Genomic DNA, 23,600 nt, shown 5'->3' with positions numbered 1-23,600 from the left:
AGGGCATCAGATGAACATTTACAGATGTTTTAATTACGAAGCTCATTCAAGGTTTTTGGTATTTGCAAACAAGAGGAAGTTGTCACAAACAATGAGACTTTATTTACAGCTTACTTAAAAAATTGGATTTTCACTTCTAAGAAACTTGGTAGTTTTTAATCATTATTCTTAGTACAAAATCAACATAATAGTCCATAAAAAGTCACATATCAATGAGCTCAGCTTTGATACAGGTACTGTCTGTTATTGTAAAACTCCAAACCAAAAGTCGGATTGTTTTCATGTTGATCTCTGTTCTACCTCTAGAGGTCAGTAACTCTACGCAAAAAGAAAAGCATAAGTAGCTTCTCAAGTCAAAAAAACCCCCTGTGGTTCAGTTCTGTATTGTTGAAATAAAGATTATGCCACAATTTAGACATTAAATCAATTCAAAGTGGGTATGTTGCATGTAGTGCAAGCACTGCTTACATTTAACCTAATCAGAAATTCATTAAAAGAAATACTTTTTTGGATTTTAGAGAAATGTTTTCTATTTTGCAAAGACACACAATCTAAATCTTTGTTGTTCTAATATATTTGTTAAAATTAGTTTGAAACATCAAAATATTGATACTTGTGGAATATCTTCTACCTACTGTGTTAAAACGGCATTAATGACAAAATGTTAGTTTCACAGAGGTGCTGATGAATCCATCTCTACATGAAAAGGATGAACTTCTGCATGTCGACTATCAGATTTAGACGAGATGCCTCTGAATACTCACTGAAAAGAACCTACTCTTGCTTTAAGTATAACTAACAAAACCAAATGTCACAAACATCTACAACTTCCTTGCTAAGCTCATGTTCCACCCACTACACTAATTATCAACAAAATTAATCATGAGAATTTCCTAAGCTAAAGAAAATAAGATAAAGCACAAAATTAAACTGAAAACTATACGACCCAAGATTTAAATTTTTTTTTCCACTGCACCCTCAAATAACATTATTTTACAAGTTGGCTCTCTCTGTGTTTCCTCCACGTCTTTGCATAGCAAAGCCCCGTTATGAGAGTGGGCTTAAAAAAGTCACGCACAGGCCATGTCCAGACCAGAACCACTCTGCGGTGGGCCTTCACTTCTTGCTGCGGTAGTGGGCCGCCACCACCAGGTAGCTGTCTGGGGCGAGGTCTTTGATGTTGGGGGACTTGGTGCTGATGGGGGATATCTTTCCCTCCACTCTGGAAATCTGCAGCATGCGGCAGGGGTCGTGTTTCAGCAGGTAGCTCTCGAACGTCTCCCAGCCTCCGCCGACCCGCACCATCACATGCTTGTTGTGCAGCATCTGCAACAGGAAATTAGCGAAGCTGGTTTAAAAAGTCATTCAGAAACAAACATTTATGTAACAGGTTTACCTGCAATCTGGATGAAAATCTCTGTAATAAACTTCTTGAAAAGTACAAAAGGCTTTGTAGGAGAAAGTCTGCAGTAACTGGGAAATTAATTAATGGCCATAGAACGTTTACATTTCGTCACATTGCAGCCACAGATTTGAAAGCATGGTAAGTACGGCTGTAAAATATCCAGCCAGTTTCTCCACTCAAACTCTAAATCTGTGCTATGTTTGTCTCACAAGTCTATAAAGTGACTTTTATTTTTTGCAGCAATTTTTCCTTAGGATGTGACACCTGTCATATCAGGGCACATTCCCAAGGTTCGCTACCATGGCAACATCACCCATTATAGTAAAAAGAAATAAAACACGCCGCTGTATTAGATGATCAAACGCTCGCATTCCCAAGAGACTGTGCTCATAAAACACGTCTGCTACGGAGCGAAGGCTTACTGCCACTTTTCCTCGTTGGCACTTCATTGCACCTCAGCACCAAGCTTGTTTACTGAAGGAGGGTACATTAAAAAATCATAATGCCTTAATAAGCTTTAAAGAATGACTAAAACAGTTTGATAAAAAAGGATGGACTACCTAGGAAGGACCTTGTCACTTCGGTGTGGTCAGATATGAGGGTTCTTGCCCTCCAGCAGCAGAACATACAACATTTATAAGCCTCTTACAAGAATCAATCTAGGGGGCAGCAGTGGGGCAGCACTTCCAATCAGCTGCACTGGGCCCGGGGCTTTGTTACAGTGCACTTAATGGATCTGTGTGAAGCAGCGAGGTTTCAATCATGCTGCTCTGGGACATGACTCCTGCCTGAGACCAGTCCTTCATCAGGAACCCAGAGGACAGCGGAGGCCCGGGGGCCGAGCGGGGACAGCACCGTCCAGAAACACTCTGAGGTTTCTCCACCGTCTCACGCTCAAACAACAAGCAGCTCATTTGCTCCTACAGTGGGGAAGGTCAGTCGTCACGTGAGCACCAGTAGTTGACTAATATGCATTTTTCCTAGGACTTCTGACTACTAGATGGACAAAAGACCTGAGTGAAGTGACCTCCGTCCCCCAAAACCTTCTTCAAATTAAACTGAATTGGTGTCAAACACGTTTTAGCCGCACAAACCAGCACAAACGTAAGACAGTCGAGTGGCAAAAATTTCATTCGATTTTGTAAACGTGGACTGGTTCGTTGACCTTTGATGACCTCTGGAAACATTAATATCTTTAAAATGATAGTGGTACAAACAAGACATTTTGCTGCACAAACGCAGCACAGCAGATTCACACCAGATTTCATTTGACTTGGCTTGTTGACCTCTGACGACCTATGGAACTACTTGCTAATTTTCACAGAAGTCATTTGTTGCACAAAAGCTCAACGTTGATTTCGTTTAACTTGAAGGCAGCTTTACTCAGGTGGACAAAACAGACTCTAAGTTGGCATAAAAAAATTGCTTGTTTTTTTTGCAGCTGACGGCCACAAATGACGGCTGCAGTCGAGGGTGGAATGTTTATTTACACAAACAGCTTGCCATACCCCAGCTGCTTACAGACGCTGACTGGCCTCACTGTAGCAGCTGCTAGCAGGGAGACCATGTGAGGAATGTTAATTAAAGCATCCTCACCATAAAGAGAGCTGGCTGAGAGACAGAGCGACAGTCGTTTAATGCTCGTTTTACTTGGCATTATAAAAACGCCTGCTCTCTCTCTGTTACGAGATCTCTAGTTATTGTTCGGGATTTTGTTTGGAAAAACAGATGATTTCAAGCCTCTTCAGCTCATTTGTGCTGCCAGCCGCAGAGATAAAAAGTAGACCTGACTTTGGAGAGTGTATGCTGCGTACCAGATTGATCTGGATCAACACTTTTCGCCTGTTATTTGTCCTTGGTTGCTTAGCAACACATTGGAGACTAAACCAATGGGTTTTAGAGGCATTAATGGTTTACATTCACGCCGTGTTATTGTGGCTGGAATTCTTTCATCTTAGCAATTGCGCTCTGATTGTCGCCACTGCAGATTATTTCATCAAAATCTTGCAGAAAAGTAGAGATGATTGGGTGGCAGGTCTAGATTTGAACTGCGCTGCAGTTTATTGGGCCGGCAGCAGAGGACATCCAAGAGGAAACTCTCGTTTGCACGCCTGCAGATCTCAAACATACCACTGGCATGAATCACATAGTTGGATGTGTGAATCCTGGATGTGGGTTGCCAAGTAACCAGAATCCCAGGAGGACAGATTCTCGTTCTCATATCGGTTAGCCTCAATTTATCCTCCTCAAATACCAGGCATCCCTCGGCTCATGGACAGCTGAGAAACATTTACTGTGCTCACAGCTAATTGTGTTCCTCAGATCAAATAGAAGTTTTTTTTTGTTTGTTTTTAACGATTAAAGTAACAGCCTGGCAATTCGAATATGTGGTTATAGGTGGATGTTTATTTTTCCACACAGCAAGAGTGTGGCATTATCTCTGATTAAGAGCTTACAACGATGGTTGGCTCAGAGAAAAATTAGGATCAAATTTATCCAGATAAAAAGAGTTTGCTGATGTTTGAACCATTTGAAACACACACACTTCATATATAATCAAAAGCATTTTCAGCGCACAATATTGAGAAAAGATTTTGGAACTTCAGGAAAATCCCAACATATAAAGAGCCAAGCCAGAAATGACAGTTGGACGCATTTGATGGTCAGGCCTCAGGCTGCGCCGCTGCATGAGAAACCGTTGTGCAGTTGTAATGATCGCAACCACCTGGAGCACATTAGAGGACCGCTCTTGTGCGATACATTCAGAAATGCTGCTGAGCTGGTATTACACCAGGTAGGAGCAATTTATCAGGCCGACAGGACAGAAATATTCTGTTTCTGCAGTGAAAGGCAGAATCTGTGGCAGATAAGTTTCAACTCGGTTGGAATGAGTCGAGAAAAAACATGTAAACTGCATTAACACCTACGTCACAACTTGCAAATGTAGTGCCAAGTAAATCATTTCTCCTTTATTTTAGATTCCTAATGTATTTGATTTGTTGTACTTTCTGAGTATAACAGAGGTTAATTTAAATGTTTGAGTTCTTGGCTTTTAAGCTTAATTCACCAGTTTTTAAGGGATTGTTGGTTAATCAGTTGGAAGAACTCTGACCTACATGTTAAGATTATTGTACAAAAATGTGTCTTTTTCATTCCTTGGTCATCTGAGATTTTACACTTCTATCATGTTCAAAATAAATGGATAAAATAAAATGAGCTTCATGTATTTGGATATATTGAACTTCAAATATACTGCTCAAAAAAATAAAGGGAACAGTTAAACAACACAATATAACTCCAAGTAAATCAAACTTCTGTGAAATCAAACTGTCCACTTAGGAAACAACACTGACTGACCTGACGAGGGTCCCCGTTGTCAATCAGTGTTGCTTCCTAAGTGGACAGTTTGATTTCACAGAAGTTTGATTTACTTGGAGTTATATTGTGTTGTTTAAGTGTTCCCTTTATTTTTTTGAGCAGTGTATATTCATCTTCAGCTGGATGACTGACATTTGGAGGCAACCGGGTCCAGTGAAAACTAAACACTGCAGTTGTTTATAGAAAGGATTTATGGAGCTAGAAGAACCACTGTTAATTTTGCTAAGCGAGTAATCCAAAGAAAAACACACAATTCTAGTAAATACTACATTTTCTGAAATTTTACAGTATACAGTGTAATATTTATGGCGAAGGTCCTCAAATTCAGGCCTTGCCGGCTGATTTCCTGCGTCTTTTCAATGTGTCCCAGGTTCTAACGCACCTAAATCAAATGACTGAATTACCTCCTCATTGTGCAGAGTCCTGCTAAAGACCTCGTCATTCAATTCAGGTGTGTTGAAGTTACAGGACTCTAGTGCTAGAGGCCAGGATTCAAAGACCCCTGATTTATGGAATACATTTTTTATTCTGGTGACATTTAAACTTGATTCATTTCATTCAGGCATTTCCTAAACTCACCCGTATAAAGAGCATCTTCTCTCCAACACGGTATCGACCCTGCGAATGTCTTTCCACACAGAACTTATTTGCGCACCTGCAGGGCGGATCGTTAGCGATGTGTCTCACCTGTAACACACAAAACACTTTTACACATTTTTCTGCTCTGATTTGAAATGCAAAAGTGGCCCGTGTGTGACTTACAGCATCATCCAGGAGCTTGCCTGCGCCCTTCTTGGACGAAGTGACTTTGGTCGTAGTTGGAGTTGAAGTCGGTGTCGGTGAAGAAGACGGGGAGGAGGATGAAGAAGGGGACGAGAGGGGAGGCGGAGCCGGGGATACGGGTGATGGGGGAGGTAGAGGTGCCCTTTCTTCTTGTTCAATCTCTTTCTCCAGTTTTATAAGGCCTGGAGGCTCCACATTGTAGCTAAATGTGAAAAAATAAACAATCAGATGAATCATATCGAGGGCCTAAAAACGACAAAAAAATGAAAACGGAGCAAAACTGGAACAAACCGTGACGCTATCCGACCCAACTCTAGTAGACAGAGGCACACCTCTCGCGGCTGCTTATGCAGAACTACAGGAAGAGAGCAAAGCTTAGCACTCAGTTTTATAATGAGACACAATAAGGCATCCAAAAAAGTACAAGGCAATGAGTGAAGATGAGTGGCTTGGTGATGGTGAATAACACATAAAAACAAGCTGATGGACTCCATGCATTCAAAAGTCACTCAACTCCTTCATTCTCTTCCCTACAAATTACATGAAAGTGAGTGAATCTGCCTAAGTTTGAGATGGTCGCTTTAACCTCCACCAATGGCAAACCAAGCAGGAAGTGCGCAGACAAAACGACACAATAGATGTCACACATCCAACCATGCGATGCAGAAAGGAGATCCACTGTATGAGAGCAAACCTGGGTGTCGACACCTCTACTGCTGAACTCATAAGTTTATCCAAAGAAAGAAGGACAGAAAGAGAAAGAAATCCATCAGCTACTGTTTCTGGAAATATTTCCACAGATTTTAATCACAGTTGCATGTCTGCAAGGCTAGAAGGGGATTGTAATTCAGTGTTAACCTCTGACTCGGTATGCTGCCTGACCTCTAGAAATTAAATTATCTGCATACTTGACAATGATAAACCTTCAGGATCAAAATGAAAAAAAGAAAAAATGTGGTAAATGACCCTGTAACATTCTGCACCTTATCTTGAGGACATTTATTTGGAGTAAAATAACATGCAAGGGAAAAAGGCTTGAGACAACGAAGAGAAAAATATTTATAGCTGGAGAATAACGCAGACAGCGTTGGCCTACTTTTTCACTTACTCACACATTCATGTCCGTGTCATGTCTGTGTTTTAATTCAGACATTCTTCTCGTCATGCAGAGTTACTCTCTCCACAGTGGAAGAGAGGATTGTGAGGTAAACAGTCCATTCTGCTCACTATTGTACCTGCACAATCAATGCTCTGAAAGGAGCCAGAAACCTGAGTCCGGTGTCCTGGCAGTGCCAGAGTTGGGATCTTTGTTAGCGCAGCCAGATTGTCCTACATTCGGATTTGGTGGCGGTCTGACACGAATGGGGAAAAACCCAGTTCAACTCACCTAAGCCCTCAGACTCAAAGAGACATGTTTCACCCACTCCGACCTCACGGCACCAGGCCAGGAAGTTGGCTGTGTTGTCCCGAGCAAAGAAAGAACCGGAGGGAGCGCTCTGCCGGCACGGGATCCTCCGATTGGGGATTTTCTTCTGAAAGTACAAAGAAGAGAAAACACACAAGTAAAGAATTAAAATAGTATTTATCTAAATGATTTAAGATGAGATTTTTTTTCCTTGCACTTCCACAAGTTTTTGTCTTAATGTTATCTTTTTATGTATCCTTCCCCATCCTTGTATATTCTGTTGATTTTATGGAAATGCTTTCAAAGTGTAATAAAAAAAAATGACTTTTTTAGTTGCACATCCTTGACATTCCTACTATTTCAAAAGTAGAGAAAGGTTTGTGTATTTTGTATGAAAATGGTCATACAGGAAGTTAAAACCAAATTTCTTTCATTGTGTTGTCAACAATTTGTCTGCCAAACCGCAAAACCTCTTTGAAAGACAAAATGACCATCTGGTTTCCTTAAAAATGGAGATAGACCACTGACCTATGAAACACGTAAACCAGAATTCAAAATGTTCAGATCAAAAATTCAGATCATAGTGAAGCGATTCAGTTTTTAAAGACGTTATTATCCCAGCAGAATGATTTGAGTAAAAAAACTCGACTGGGACAAGAGCCACATGCAGAGGGAGAACATGCAAAGTGCAGAGAGAGAGACCCCAGACTGGGACCGGAGCCCAGGACCGTCTGTCTCACTGCAAACCCAAAGCTCCAAGATATTTAAACATCATTTTCACGGATCTATTTGTGGTTGATTGAGGCCCGAAAAGAGATTGAGGTGTATTTTGCCCACGTGTGGCCCAGTCCAGTGTTTTGATTGAGATGAAGTAGACAGCAGTGTCTCCTCCATCTGCTCCGGTTTCATCCTGGTATCTGAGAGCCTTTTCTTTGTGGATCAATATGGGAGATGAAGGCTCTGAAAACTGGAGCTACTTTACCAGACCCTCCGTGATTTAGGATCAAATGACATACTTATGGGTTTCAGCCCCCACGCGGTCCGTTCACAGAGATTTATGCGCCTTACTGCGGTTTTATGAAGGATATGTGTGTCTGCGCTTCGAGAAAGGTGCAGTGAGCTCATGCAGGAAATATGCAAGCTTTTGTGGGTATTTTTCATTTCATTCCAGGCTCTTTTTTAAACCTTTCTTTTTTCTTCACTCATTTATGTTCCTCTATTATTGAACATAGCTGTGGAAAAAACGCTTGCCAATGGCATTTAATATGCCAGTCAAAATGAAATGTATTTCTGCTGTGGCTTGTTATGTTATTATTGGCACCTTTGTGTGTTTGATTGCACATAAGGTAAAGAGCTTCATGAAAACATTATTTCTGAACAAATGGGAACATAAAGAATAAAACAAAAATACTTGAGTAGCGCACAGGAGGTTTAAGGCAAATTGTTATACATCTGTTCACATTTAGTGCATATGTTGAGTCATACTTGTGTTATTATTATATATTTTATCTGTCTGCTCAGCATGCTGTGGCCAGTTACTGAGTGATTACAACACGGCCTAATCAAAACATTTGCAGAAACTATCTGCAGTTTTCTCACCTTGAGATCTGTGCAGCTTTCTTCCCCAAATGGATAAATGCTCCACACATCTTCAAAATGTGTTTCTTATTGACCAGATATAGTGTTTTCTATAACAGATTTAACAAATTTAAAGTCTACGTTCAGCACATTTTATGTTCTAACACATTAATAAGTGGATGAGCAATAATGGGGCAACAGGTCTATTTTATCACCAGCATCATGTTTCAAAACCACAGGGATGTACAGTTGTGGTAACAAGAAGAATGTTATTTTAAGTTTTTAATGAGGCATCCCCGCAATTAGTGAATCTAATAAAAAACGTAAATAAAATCAAGAACTAGCTGCACTAGTTAAGAGTCGTTACTAGCAGGCTCAAATAAAAACTAGCATGTTTATTGATAGGTTTTAAAATGTTCTCAACCGCATGTTTTGTGGTCATCTACAGGCCACAAGTTCATGCAAACTGGTTAGGTTTGGATAACATTTTTACACAAAGTCCACATTCTCTAAAGCTAAAGCTTTTTTTTCCCCAGGGTTGTTCCGTTCAAAAAGCAGCTTTGATTTACATTTGGGATCATTGTCCTGTTGCGACACTCAACTGAGTCCAAGTTTCACCCAAAATGTAAAACATCTTCAAACTAACCGAACTGAAGCAAGTTTTACGCTAGCAAAGGATGAGAGAGTGCTAAACAAGAAAAAGCACTGCTCCAAAACCAACAACCTCACTGCTGACAGAAAATCGAATCTTTCCTCTAAAACAAAGCCAACTTTGCTTTAGAGGAAAGATTTATGAACAGACAAGAAGAAGATTGAGCTGTTTGGCCACAGGGACAAGATATGTTTGGACGACTTCAGCTAACGTTACAGTAGAGCAAGAACCAAATGCATAGAGGAGGTAGTTGGTTTTAAAATTAACCTATTTACTGAACAAAATATCAAAAACCAAAACCTTACAAAACAAAAGTCCAGGTTCCACTACAAACCTTTAGTGGACTTTAAGTTTGAATGAATTCAGTTTCAGCTTTGTGAGCTTGAATCAGCGTAACTGGGTCGATGCTGCTGCGTTTAGCTTTTATTTAGGAACACACAGGCAAGGAAGCTAAATACTGAGCTGCTTGAACATTCTTCCCTCATTTTTCCATTTGTAGAAGCCTCAACCACTTCGGTTTGTTTATTTTTTCTGGCTCATCATGTAACTAATCTGTTGGCAATTAGGCTAATTAGCAGTGAGAGGTCTCACCAGCTGTTTAGTATTACAGAGTTAAACCTCACTGGCCTTTTTCTGAACCATCTCAAAAGTGAAGCCTCAAACTTCGTGGAGTCTGCAGATTTCACAAAGTTTTCAAAGCTTTATGTTGCATTTGTCCTGCTTTCAATCACATATAGCACTAATCTGAACTGATCATGTCTGTATTATGCTTTCGCATTGGAATTTAGCATGAAAATTAAGAAATCTTTTTTATTTGTTGTATCTACAACATCTAATTTATGTGTTCCTGTCACATGAGCAGATAAGACTTGACTTCTACTGGAGTTCACTTAGACCCACCTGAGGGTAAAAACTGCAGCTCTGTAGGCGACTTGGAAAGCTTCAAGTGGCATTAAACAAAACTTTATGGAGCAAGAAATGTGGAAAGCACGCTGTTCTGTTGTTAGGTTCTGACATTTACGCTGACGTGTCTTTTAATTGTGGATAAAGAGCAACATATGTTCACCGCAAACGATCTGAAAACCTGAGACGGCTCTGCTGTTTTTCTTCTGCTCTCAACAATCAATGTGCTCCTTTATGTTCAGTAGCGTCTCTGCTGTCCCACGGTCGTTGACCTCAAGTATCTCCTCACATCTGTGCTGCTGCGCTCACACTGAGATCAGGAGACCCTTCGTCATCAGAGCGGCAATGCCCCAGTGCAAACATCAACAACTCTCACAGAAGAAGCCACAAAAGATTCTTTGCCTGACAGAATTAAGTGAAGCTTTTGTAAATATATTAAAATCAGGATTTTATATCTGTATTTTACATATGTTTCAGAAAAAAAACCCATGCATTTACTTCATAAAAACATATGCTGTCATAAGAGAAACTGAAATGACTCTGATGACATTGAGATTAGCAGAAAATACAGATATCTACTTCCAAGGTTCATGAAACCCTCACTCCAAAACCTTTAGCGCAGTTCTTCCAATTCTCCCAGGGTCTGTGGGGCCCCGCTAGTTAACAAGCCTCTACTGCTTATTTTTTTCCCCTTCATTCCACCCTATTGGAGACAGCAAAACCCCATCCCCCACCTTTACTTTCTGTATATTTTTTTAAATCGTGGAGCTCTTGGCAAAGTTTGTATTCATCGGTCACGCTGATCTCACTGAATTACAGCACCTAGCCAAACTTTTTCAGTTCTTGAACTTCTTCTTCTTTTTACATTTTACTGTCGTACAGTCATAAATTTGAATGTATTTAATTAGGATTTTATGCAACAGATCAACACAAAACGGTGCCTAATTTAGACGTATGATTTTCCTTATCTTTTTTTTTTATTCCTAAGCCTGAAAGAAAGTGTGGCGGCCATTTGTATTCAGTCAACCAGCTCTTGCTACAAATTACAGCTGTGAGTATTTTGGGGTAGGTGTCTACTAGCTCTCCACATCTAAAAAACTGAGATTTCTGCTGATTTCTTTGCAAAATAGCTCAAGCTCACAGAATCTCAACGGTCCGGGCTTTGACAGGACCATTCCAACACTCTACATTGATCTAAATAATTCCCTTACACATCTGACTGTATATTTACGGTTGTCTCCTTGTTCGAGTTTGAATGCATCACCACAGCATGATGTTGCCAGTCTGTCGCAAAAGGCTAGATTTGTTTTGTAAATGACTGATCGCTACCTGGTCGTCAATTTCTTCTACCTGAGCTGTGTTTCTCTGCAGCTTCCCTCAATGTCAGAGTCAATGTCAAATTTATTTAAATAGCACTTTTAAAAACCAAAGAACCAAAGTGCTATTGTGTTATCGTTAATGAAAAGAGAGAGAGAGAAAAAAGGTTTGTTTAAAGATTTAAAGTTTAACTCAAGTGAATATTTTTGTGATTGGGAAAATTTAGACAGCAATTGGTTGCCGTATAAATTGGGATTTTTAGGGAGGTAACAGAGTAAAGAGGTAGGAATACATGCACGCCACACATCTAAGACATTTATTTGTAAACAGAAAAAAAAGGTTAAAACCGTGATAATTTTCTTTCCACTTAACGTTTATGCTCTAATTTGAGGTAGTTAAAGTAAAATCACACTGAAGCACATACCTGTGGTTGCAAAGGGACCAATTGTGAAAAACTAAAGAACAGATCTGCAGGAGAAGTTAGTCTTTGATTGAAGATTTTCAGTCTTAATGCCCAGTAATGCTTATTTCAGTTTTACCGTCAGAGTTCAGAGATGCTGCCTGTAATGAATTTCGTTGTTTTTCAAATCGCAGAAAGCGACCTTTGAGAACTAACTGGAGCAGCATAACTCTTACTAAATATTAATCAACAGTTTTAGAGGAGCTGCTAAAAGACTCAAGACTGAAGTGACCTTTGTCCCATCTGATCAAATCAGTGAACACTTATTTGTTCATTTTTTTCACTCTGGAGCGCTGCTCTGCAAAATCATTCACAACGAAAATAAGTCTGGGAACACTTTCAGCCACGATTTAACTTCCAAATGAGTATTTTCACCGTAATCTGTCTCACGCCATCGCACTGCGATCCTCCGATTTCTCTCTACCTTGCTGTTGCCAGGCTCATGCAGGTCTCCATTACTCTGCCTGAACTTCTCCTGCAGCGTCTCAGCCAGCTGGCACAACAGGAAGCCATTGTCTAACCGATCCATGAAGCTCTCAGCGGTGATTTCCAGACCTGAGCAGGGGACACATAAAGACAGGCAGACAGTCCAGCGCCATAAATCCATCAAAAGTGTGCTCATTTAAAATATACGTGAATAAAAGAAATAAAATTCAATCTCCTGTTCATTCCTGAGCCTGATGTAATGCTTTCAACTCTCCAGAACTGCTTTAATGATCAAGCCTCGCTGTAGGTTTGTAAAACCTCTCAGGAGGCCAGAGTGTAAAATATAGATTATGAAGAATTTGGGGGATTTCCTGGGAGTCCAGTGGCACAGAGGAAGACTCCGTTTACCCAAAATAAAGCCTTATTATGCTGCAGAGTTGCACATACATATTGGTGATCAACATGTGGCGTCCACTTGACCGACTTCCAGAGGACCATACTTTTGCGGTTAGGTCATCGTGAAATAGGAGGTAGTGGCAGGGGGTGGGGGATTTGTCTGTGGAAAGAAACTGGAGAGATTTCTTTTTTAATCCCATTTCTGTTTCTTATAAGAGGAGGGGTTTGGGGTTCCATGTTTAATGAGTTCCAAATGTTGCAGCTGAGGCCCAAAAAAAGAAAGAGCTATTGAAATCTTGAGAAATTTTCTGCAAGTTGCCGTCTTATGCTCGACCCTCGACCCCTTACTGTGTGAGCAACACATACTGCCACAGAGCACTGATACAAATATTTCAACCCAAGTAAATAAATCGCCCCTTAGGTTTGTCCAAAACTCTCTCAACCTGAAACTGCAAACAATTAAAAAAAAAAAGTAGCTCAATGAATTCTGCGAAAGCACATTTGCTTTAAAAACCAAGATGTCTGCAGGGTTTACAGATCCAGGTCTCTGGTTCAGCCGGTTCTAGAGCAAACAGACGGCCAGAGATAACAGGAAAGATTATTCCCTCATAGCTTCCCATAAGCCGGAGTCTGTTACAGGAACTCATCCTGCATGCAGTAAATGTAAGAAATAACTTCAGAGGACATCCCCTGGAGAAACACCCAGTTATTAAACATAGCTACACGTAGACAAACATGGCTTCAGTATCTCTGAACATTATCTGCAGATCCGGTTAGAAGTTTACATCCACTCATTATGGGAACAAATGTCATATTAATGTGGAGGATTTTAATGATGCGTTTAAACTGTTCGTTTTGCAGGATGAGATGATTTAACACCAAACTACCTTACAGTAAATTCTCATATCTGATATTAAACACAGGCTAAAATATTAACATACACCTCCACTAATATTCATTTAAACATCCCTAAATAAGTTACAACTCAGTCCCATATTCTCTAGTCCTTATTAAGCACCTGTTACAACCCTGGCTGGATATTTGCCACCTCTTTTTTAATCAGAATTGATCAGTGATCAAATTATTGATTTCCTGGCAAGTATTCAACTTTTAAGCACATGACTTCTTTAGGGTTGAGATTGAAATCAGCTCTGATGTGTTTTTAGTTAGAAATGTCCTGCTGAAGCCCCCAGTAGTGTCCAAGTTTCAGCCGACAAGCTGCTGATTTGAAGTGAAGTTGACACATTTTTTTACAACTCAATTCCAACAAAGCTGGAATAAATAAAAATATAAATAAAAACAGAATGCAGTGATTTACAGATCCCTTTCAAGTTACATTCACTTGAATTCCCTTCACAGACATAATATTTAAAGTTCAGTCAGAAAACTATACATACACCACTGTTTTTTATTTTTATTTTTTATCAGACTTTGTAAGATCCTCGCGGTGGATTGGATTCAGTAAAAACGGATGTGACTTAAGATACGTTGGGTTTGTAATCGAAACTCATAATTTCCAACTTTGAGTTGGGAAAATCAACTGGAACACACCACGAAGTTGGATTTTACACCCATAATGGCCGTTCCTTTCATCAACAACAGTGAATTGAAAATATGTTTATTCTACAAGATACACTAAAATCAATGCTACATGTGGTGACTGCAACTCTAAACTGGACCAATTAATGTGGAAAGTAAGTCTTAAAACAATGTTTATAAGAAGTCCTATGATCAATAGCTACTTGGGCGTCGCCATGTTGGAATCTCAGCTTTGTTTCTGTTAACTGGAACTGGAAACCAGCATTAGACCAGCTTGTTTTATAAAGTACTTTTAAGTGTTTTAAACTGGAGTTATACACATATGAAGTAAACAAAGCCAAAAAGCTGACTAAACTATAATTTTAATGTCTCTAAAACTCATAGAGTCATAAAATACAAAACTGCATTGGGTTATGGTCCCTAATTTAATCTCATTCAGATTAGATTGGGGAGCTGCATGTATTCACTTCTAATTGCAGTGATTAAAAACTAAACAGCAGCACAAAAAACCTCCATACTGCTTATTCGTTACCAGTGGCTCTGCATTATTTAAGAAAAGCTAATGATGTCCATTATTCTCTTAAGGTAATGTATCGAACACTGACTCAGGGTCACAGTTTGTTGACTCGAAAATGGGTTAGTAATGAGAATTAGATTGATTCCAGCTTCCTGTAGAAGTGTTTACATCAGCACTACCACTTAAATTATGTTAAAGACAAAACAAGGAGGCTTACAGTTTTTTTTGTTGTTTTTTTTTTGCAGCATGGTTGCATTCAGAGGTCAGTGTTTCAAATGAATTAGCAAAACAGCAAAATATGTGTAGGGAAAATAAAAGTTTGTGTCCAAATAAACTCATAATTATCCAAAACGTCAAAGCGTGAAGATAAGCAGACGTTATTAAAATAATAATTCTGACTGTATCCACATCACCTGGATGCGAAACGATGCTCCAAATGAAGCTATGCGCTTTACATATACAGATAGGATTTTCACCAGCCTATTTTAGACTAATATGAGTATTAATAATGTTTTACCAAGAATGTTGCTGAGCCACAGGGCGAGGTCCTCCTTCATGGGAAGCAGGCTGGCTTCATGTCGACTGGAGAGCCACTGCTGGTACTGCTGCATGTCTGTCAGCCCCGGACCGCAGAGCTGCTTTGGGCTCACCGAGCTGCACATGGTCGCCTGCTGATTGCCTGGAGCACACGGTGAGGACCAAAGATGATTCAATTAAAAGTTACATCAAGGGCAGTAAGTCGAAACTGAACCAAAAACAGCTGTAGGAGACATTATTTCGAAGTGTTAAATGAAATTTGAGTTCTAGTTTGGCTTATTAAACTTTTTTGTGATTTTTACTGAATCCGCACAGCATCGTCCAGACTTATGGGAACCTCTGGTGAGATGTGCAAAGGCACATACGATAAATACATCATCTGTTGCAGGAGTATGATCCAAAAGAATAGAAAGCAAACAAAATAACAGGATGCTACATTTTTGCCATTTTAAAAGAGCCAAAAATGATAGAAACAGATAAGAGCAATTATTTCCCTGTTGAGGATTTGGTTTGGCTTATTTTGCAGGTTTGAAGCTGAAAAAGTTCCAAGTCATTACTGTATAGACCATGTAGTCACATATTTTGTTAAAGAAACACAAAGATTTTTCTCTATTTAATATGTTCCTTTTCTAACATCCTCCTCAGTCTTTGTAAGACTTTGTAAACCTTGGTCCTCGTATGGCCCTGTTTGCCATAGTTTCAGTAGTTTTAAACTTTTTTAAGTTTCACTCTCAGCAGAAAAGAACAAATTTCAGGGAGTAACAAAAGCACAAAAAAATCAGGACACATCCACCTTACTTCAAAGGCATGTTCTTTTGTCTTCCCGATTTTGAGAAAAGTTGATCTTTTTTTTGTCTACATTTGTTCTGCATGAAGCGTCAAATATTGGCTGTTTGCACAGCTACTTAATCTCATCAGAATCCCTTCGATTAGATTACACCAAACCGTTTCCCTGTTCTTATTCCATACAACCACAGTTATTAATTGATGAAGTTAAATGATTTGAGAAATATAGCTGCTAATGAGGCCAACTTTCCTAAAAGGAGTGAAGGAACAAATCCATTCTGACTGCTTTTATCCTCCAGGTTGAATCCCGGTAGGGATTACAGCGATCTGAATGCGTTAGACAGCAACATTCCTCCTCCCTCCTTCATCGGACAACGGACACTTTCATACGGGCTCGACTCAGACAATAGCAGTTTTATTAAACAAAGAGCTCTTTGAGTATTCCCTGCCACCAGTAATGGAGTCTATTACACCGTCTGTCTCAATCCAATAGTCAGCGCCGCAGCAGAGTTTGCATGGATCAATAGCTTTTGACATCGGTAATAAAGCTGATATTTAAAAACAGGACTTCATTCCATCTAATGGTGATGTCACTGATAAACAAGACATTTCTCACATCTGTTTTTAGTTCCCAGTTCACTGTGTGAGTTGTTGCGTGAAAATCATTCAGTTTTCTGTCAGCTGTCTCCTTTAAGGAAGCAAATAGCCCCCAGATGTAAGCAGAGGAAGAAACCACAAAGTTCAGGCTGTGATTGTCTCTCTGAAGTAAACTGAACAACACTGTGATGCAGACAGACAGGAGACAACCTCACACTCTATTAATACCTGAACCACAAAGCTTTCAGCTGCCATTTTATTTTCTTACTCTGCTGGTTTAGTTAAAGGAAGCTGGAATAAAAGGCTTTATTTTTTATCATGAAAACACACGGGCGAATTTCAAAGGTTTCCATCCACACTGGAATACCTCACATGACTGCATGGCATGCAAAAAGCAGACGTATATGATACTAATTACAAAAAAAAACACCTCTTTCATACAAGGAAACAGATGCCATAAACAAATTGTTCAGGATGGCAGAGGATTTCTGCTCACTGCAGAGAGAGAGAGAGAAACACGACAAAAAGCTGCGAAACATTTCAAGGTTCCTTGTCGGCGTGCAGCAGTAAAAATCACACTGCTGTGACAAAAACAGACATCAAAAACCTTGGAGTCTGAGCAAGGTCATCTCATCTCAACAAGGATGACAGCTTCTAGCAGCATACACAAACCGAACGCTGGGGCTCTGCAGTTACACGCAGGTGCGACATTCCCATGTGAGATGTGTGGACGGGTGACGCAGCAAGGTCACCGGAGCTACTTCATGCAGGTTCCTGCATGGGTGCTGCATGTAAATATGCAGTATTTTAGTCACATTTTTAATCTATGATGTTCTAGGATGAGAAATATTCATGCAAAAAACTTTTCTTAGATTTTGCTGAAGAATTGTGAAACGATCACAAGACTTTCCTTTGGTCACTTTAACTCCAACTTTGTGTTTAGAGTCAGCGTCCAGCTGGAAACCAAACCTTCGTCCCAGTTTTTGCACCCTGTCCTTGTCAATAAAAAGATTCTTCACAGCATGATGCTGCCACCGCCATGTTTCATGGGGAAGATGGTGTTTGCAAGACAACATTGGGCTTTGAATGCAGGCAAAAGCAGTAAAATGTTGGTCTCGTCTGGAAGACATGAAGGAAACGCTGGAATTCTAAAGAAAAAACTTTTCGATAAGAGATTTTGTGAGGTGTACAACCAATAGTTGCCCTGTCAACAAATTTTCTCTCTGGAGATCTCTGGTGAGAAAATTATGCTCATAATTAATACTCTCCTTGCAATCAGTTAAGAGGACGGCCATTTCTTGGTAGGATGTGGAAAACGCTTTCCGTTTTCAAATGATGCATTTAATACTTATGTGACTTTAAGTCTCTGGTTGAAAATTCTCCACAGCTTCATTCCTGATCTGTCTGCTCCGATCCTCGCTCCTCTTGATGCCGTTTGTTCAATAATGTTCTGTAACAAACCTTTTTCAGGTGAAAGATTTTGGCAACCATGGATCATTTTCCCTCCACTTGACAGTTACGCTATTCAAATCAAGTCAAATCAAGTTTATTTGACTTCAGCAGCAAGGCCGTTCATAATGCTTTGCATCATTAAAACATAATATAGTCACCAATTAAGAACATTACATTTTCTCAAGTGACATCATCAAAATCATCAAGCAAACACACATCAGATATATTGATCAACAATCTACCTACAAATAATCAAAGTCAACTCTAAACAAGCAGGTTTTGATTTAAAGGAAGTCAGTGTTTCGGCTGTTCTCCAGTTTTCTGGATGTTTGTGCCAGATTTATGGTGCATAGAAGCTGAATGCTGCTTCAACATGTGAGCAGCAGCATTCTGGATCAGCTGCAGCTCTGATTGACTCTTTTGGCAGATCTGTGAAGATACTGTTGCAGAAATCAATGCGAAGATGGAGGAGTTTATCTCTCTGGGACATTAGTCCTTTAATACTAACGTTGTGTTGGTCACTCACGTAAAACCCTGATAAAGTGCGTTGAAGTTTGTGGTTGAAATATGAAAATTTCACTATAAAGGCAGAATAAAAAATGCAAATTTTTTAGAGCAAAGACTCCATGTTTTGTAAAGTACTGTGATATTTATGACCAGAATATGAGAACACATGATTCTCAATGGAACATTGTTAGACATACTTCCTGCCTCTCACCACACTGTTAGTTGGCTTGTTTGACCTCGGGCCCAAAAAAAACACCACTCTGCTATAAGACATGTTTCATATGACATGCAAACTTGACCTGAATTTGCAAGATTCAGGTCAAGTTTGCATTTAACATCTCAGAAGATGTTTAAATGAACAGATACATTTTGTCATTCTGGAAGGATCTCTGAACTTCCGCAAAGCCATTAAAAAGCGTCACGGTTGTTGCAGATTGCTCCAGGAAAGGCATATGGATAGGAATCCTGACTGCGTATTGCCTCAATTATAAAACACAAAAGTGTCTCTGTGCTGCTAGCTCACACTGGCCTCCACTTCTTCATCCTCCTCTACAACAGCAAACTTATCCAGAGGTGGGATCACTCAACTAAACTAGGGAATTCTGCAAAGTTTCCACAGGAGATAAGCTTTGCTTGCACAAACCAGAATATAGCAGCTGTTGCAGCAACTCACTGCAGGACAAACTCTTCTGCATAAAATATGAAGAAAAAACCCCCTGTGAATTATATAAACATGCACAAGACAAACAAAAAGTCTATTTTATATAGATTTTTTTTAAGATGCAATGATTTTTTTTTGCTGCTAATTAGCTTTTGCCATTTCGTTAATCAGTTTATTTTTCATTATATGTTTTCCAAAACATCCAATAAGCAAAATGCATTAAAAATACAACCACATGTTCAATTACAAGTGAAAACTTTGATGTTGTTTCTGGTCTCTTAGCACTCTCCGAAAATTATTTTAAAGATTCAATTGCAATAACTTTTTTTTTTTTTTTAAAGTTGTCTCCGTCTTTACAACCGTGACAAATAAAAAGAGCCACAAGAGTCAGTTTGCCAGTCTGGAAATAAGATCAAGGGTGAACGCCTAATGACTTCTGTCTGAAATTCAGCAGAACGCTCTCATTAAAAGGCTGCCGCTGAAGCAACAAAATGTCATTATCTGAGTAATTCAAGATGCCTCTCATTGCATTAGAGAAATGAAGCAAAAATAAATGAAATCTTCTCTTCAGGAAAGACTTAACCAGCATCCAGCTTTTGGCTAGAATTTTTTTTTCATAGTTCATAGTTTGGTAATAATTAAAAACAAATTCAAAAGAAGAATCGATCTGACATGAGACTTGAATAGTCAAAAGCTCACCCTTCAGCTCACTCGTCCTGTGAGCTGCTCAGTCCCAGTTTTCATGCTTCTCCGACGGACAGGTTGCTCTCCAAAACACTGAAGCAATGTGAAGAGGTCTGCGTCGGAGCGCACTGCACGGAGATCTGACAGACAAACACAAATACTCACAGCACGCTGCTCTTGTTGCTGCTGCTGCTCCTGCTGCTACTGGTGATGATGATGGGAGGGAAGTTTAATCCAGCTGGTCGAGCCTCCCTCCTCCTGTTGCCTTCATGCGAAAGAGTGAGACTAAAGTAATGTCGTCTGGTTCGTTTGGGTAGAAACGGGCTGGAATCAACATCAAAGGTGGATGGATGGATGGATGGATGGATGGATGGATGGATAGATAGATAGATAGATAGATAGATAGATAGATAGATAGATAGATAGATAGATAGATAGATAGATAGATAGATAGATAGATAGATAGATAGATAGATAGATAGATAGATAGATAGATAGATAGATAGATAGATAGATAGATAGATAGATAGATAGATATGTGCTTAAATTTACAAATCAAGAAAGACAGAAAGAAGAAGGAAAGACAGGAAGAAAGAAACTAAGAAAGAAGGACAGAGGGAAAACAGTCTTTTTTCTTTCACTTCTTTTTTATTATTATTATTATTATTATTATTATTATTATTATTATTATTATTATTATTATTATTATTATTATTATTTTGATGATGAGTCTGATTCTGAGCTCAAAGACAGCGCTATCACTCCTGATGCGAACCTTATTTTGTCGAACACGAGTGCCTTTTATTTTGAAGGGCTAAAAGTTAGGAGTCCAGCACGCATGCGCGCACGTAAACGCGACAGAAATACAAACGGAAGACCCGGGTATTGGAAAGTAAAGACGAGTAAGTTGATAAAAGCAAAACAATGGTGTTTATTGTCTTATTCTTATTTTATAGCAGGGCTTTAGCCGTTAGAGCAACTTGACTTAAAACATGGTTTCTTTTTGTTCTCGCGAAAAACCGTTTCTAATGCTGCTTCTGGGGAACTTGTAGCTAACTTCCTAACTTTCATCAACTGAAACGAGTGCCTGGGAGTTAAGGGGCATTTAGGGTTCAATGCCTAAGTCGTGTTTTGTCCCATCAGTGCCAAACACCGGGAGCCCCCTGACTGGGCTGTGAATGCGGACAGCGCCACATGGAGGCCGTGCTGAAAAACCTGGGCCGCACCGTGGAGCTGCTGGCCGTGGCTGCCCACAGCGGCGTGGTGAATGAGTGGGACGAGCAGACCGTGACCAGGGCTTTTCACTGGGCCAGGTACTGTGAGCATATCTACAGCAGGTTCCACGGTAACCCGGTCATCAGAGGAGTCCTGGAGAAGCAGCTGCAGCTCACCAATCACAGTTTGAAGGAAGCTCTTCCTGAATACAACGCAGTGTCGTTTTTGGATCTGGGCCGCTGCCAGGACCTGCTGCTCCTCTGGCTGTTGAACAACTCTGCATTGCCGATCTCCATTATGAAGATGCTCTTTGAAACCAAGGCCTCTGCTGATTCTACAAGCAGCAACTATGAAGACGTCAGAGGCCTCTGCAGCCAGATCATTCAGTGCAAATCTGCCTGTACGGTGCTGCGCCCCCTCCTGGACGTCCCCTCTGTGGGTGCTGATGCTGAGGTTCAGGGAGAGATGCTGATGGAGGGGTTGGGGACCGCGCTGAGCCAGAGCAGCGATCCCCGCCGGGCAGAGGACTTTCTGAGCTCCGTCCTTCAGGAATTTGAGGTTGCAGCGGAGCATTTGTGTCCAGTCATCGCTGCGGCTCTGCTGACAACAACAGACTCGGCTGCACAGACCGCCGCTCAGGATTTTCTCCTGGACTGGCTGCAGAGTCGGCGCGGCGCGCTGCAGCACGTGTGCACTGCGCTGCCTTCCAAGGTTCTTGCAGACTTGGCGAAAAGACACCAGAAATTTAGAGATGCGTTCTGCAAGTTGCTGAAGAGGTGGGCCTCGGAGATGGAGTACAGGTTAACCGAAGGCGAATGGGTTCACGCTGCTACAAGCTCTGCGGTGTCCTTGCAGAAAATGACGGAGCATTATTTGACCCTGTTTGAGGCCTGTCCCTCTCTGAGGACGGAAATAGAGGATGAGTTAAAAGCACAGAGGATTGCTGATGGAGACTATGATGTCAGAGGTCTGAGTGTGTGGGGGGACATCCTGTTGGCACTGAGAAAGTGACGCTCAGACCTCTGGTTTCTTTAGAGCTAGAAGATATCACCAAGTTTACATGATAATCTGCCTGCCTGATGTCTATTAATACTAAATAAAATAAAATGTACTGCTTTCCAAAAAATAAGACAAATAAAAAGACATTTGATCATCTGAAGGATGCAGTGCACCTGTTCAGCACTGCTTTAATATATATTTATTATACTGGTGTTTGCTATTGATTATTGTTCAAGAACGTCTTCTATGAAGTGGAATTGAACAATAAGGCAATAAATACATTTTTTAGGTTATGTATTTATGTATATTTTCATGTTTTGTATCAGGAGGGGTAATATCACAACTGTGGCACGGTTAGGACTAGTTCTAACCATTAGGACTAGTTCTAACTGTTAGGACTAGTTCTAACTGTGCCAAAACATTTAAAGTATGAAACAAAAACAAATATTGTCTTCATAGAGAACAACTTGAACCAAACAGCATAAACTCTTCCAATTAATCCTTACATAAAGAACAAAATGTATGTAACAGTGACAAGCATCTGCTTGTCACTCTGGCCAAATAGATTTCATGCTAGTACAATTTTTAAAATCTTCCTTCATAGGTTTTGTCAAATTGTCCTCCTTGCAAAAGATTTGACCCAGAATCAGAAAGGCTTTGATGCAAATTTTGATTGCATATTTTTCACACTGTGACTGACTTAAAGTTGGAATACTGTAAATATTACAGAAAATACTTTGAATGTAAACCAAAATAAAATCAGAGAATAAGAAATAAAAAAAATGTGAACACATTAGGGTAAAATACATTTTCACCAGCGAAGCAAAGCTTCAGTAGATTCATACTTATGTAGGTAGAATCAGATGGTTAGGAGCAAGGGATTTCTGTTTAGTTACCATAGCTACCGCCGTATTGTCGTTGGTGTTAACTGTTCTGTGAAAGAGTCGGGAAAACGTGTCAAACCAATGAGAAATATTCATACATTTACAAGAGACGTGCTTTGCTCTGCTCTGCTGAGATAGTGATGACGACTGAGTTCATCCAGTTTCTTTAAGCAGGTCAAAGCAGTCAAGAAAAACTGTAAAACAAGTTTCATATTTCATAGACTTTCAAAACTCATCACTTTATCTGTAGTATTGCAGAATGACGAATCATTATGATCCACAGTATAAGCTACATTATGGAATGTTGCTTGTTGCTGTTTGTTTAAATAAATATGAACAAAGGCTTTTTTTTGTCAGGTGTTGAGATACGTGAAAAAAAAAAAAAAGCTGACTGAGTTTTTAAGAATTTAGATCAAATCGTTTTTATGTTAGAAAAGCCTGGACCTAAATCTAATACAATATATGCAAAAAAAATTTTAAAATGGTTTTTCAATAGATTATTTCTAAGTTAAAATATTC

At 39.8% G+C, this 23,600-nt stretch overlaps 2 protein-coding genes across 4 annotated transcripts; one reads left to right on the top strand and one right to left on the bottom strand.

Annotated features, from left to right (window-relative positions):
- Window positions 1–79: 79 nt before the first annotated feature.
- Window positions 80–20,354, bottom strand: gas2a (growth arrest-specific 2a). 3 transcript variants are annotated; one of them, XM_008412046.3, is made up of 9 exons: window positions 20,149–20,353; window positions 19,999–20,076; window positions 15,277–15,438; window positions 12,306–12,436; window positions 6,954–7,098; window positions 5,858–5,921; window positions 5,546–5,768; window positions 5,363–5,470; window positions 80–1,326 (listed from the first exon to the last, which is right to left on the bottom strand). In XM_008412046.3, exons 3-9 carry the CDS (start codon window positions 15,419–15,421, stop codon window positions 1,117–1,119), a joined length of 1,026 nt encoding a protein of 341 aa, XP_008410268.1. In that variant the 5' UTR covers window positions 15,422–15,438; window positions 19,999–20,076; window positions 20,149–20,353; the 3' UTR covers window positions 80–1,116. The 3 variants fall into 3 exon arrangements, with proteins under 3 accessions (XP_008410268.1, XP_081464380.1, XP_008410267.1); XM_081608254.1 differs by lacking the exon at window positions 19,999–20,076 and having other exon boundaries at window positions 20,149–20,354; XM_008412045.3 differs by lacking the exon at window positions 20,149–20,353 and having other exon boundaries at window positions 19,999–20,142.
- A 364-nt stretch (window positions 20,355–20,718) lies between these two features.
- fancf (FA complementation group F) lies at window positions 20,719–22,357 on the top strand. Its single transcript, XM_008412049.3, has 2 exons — window positions 20,719–20,885; window positions 21,127–22,357. The coding sequence occupies exon 2, from the start codon at window positions 21,178–21,180 to the stop codon at window positions 22,207–22,209; it is 1,032 nt and encodes a 343-aa protein (XP_008410271.1). The 5' UTR covers window positions 20,719–20,885; window positions 21,127–21,177; the 3' UTR covers window positions 22,210–22,357.
- The last annotated feature ends 1,243 nt before the right edge of the window (window positions 22,358–23,600 follow it).

This window comes from Poecilia reticulata, chromosome 6 (genome assembly GCF_904066995.2).
Source record: "Poecilia reticulata chromosome 6, P_reticulata-male-v2, whole genome shotgun sequence".
Classification (NCBI taxonomy): domain Eukaryota; kingdom Metazoa; phylum Chordata; class Actinopteri; order Cyprinodontiformes; family Poeciliidae; genus Poecilia; species Poecilia reticulata.
Note: the sequence above shows the minus strand (reverse complement) of the source record. Positions and strands in the feature narration are given on the sequence as shown.

Bases quoted from the DNA above. Each gene is read 5' to 3' on its own strand.
- fancf (XM_008412049.3), top strand. From the start codon at position 21,178: ATGGAGGCCGTGCTGAAAAACCTGGGCCGCACCGTGGAGCTGCTGGCC.
- gas2a (XM_081608254.1), bottom strand. From the start codon at position 15,421: ATGTGCAGCTCGGTGAGCCCAAAGCAGCTCTGCGGTCCGGGGCTGACA. The intron at 5,922-6,953 runs GTGAGTTGAACT...CTCTTCCTGTAG, and splicing joins CTTTGAGTCTGAGGGCTTAG to TTCTGCATAAGCAGCCGCGA. The intron at 5,471-5,545 runs GTAAGTCACACA...TGTGTGTTACAG, and splicing joins GCAAGCTCCTGGATGATGCT to GTGAGACACATCGCTAACGA.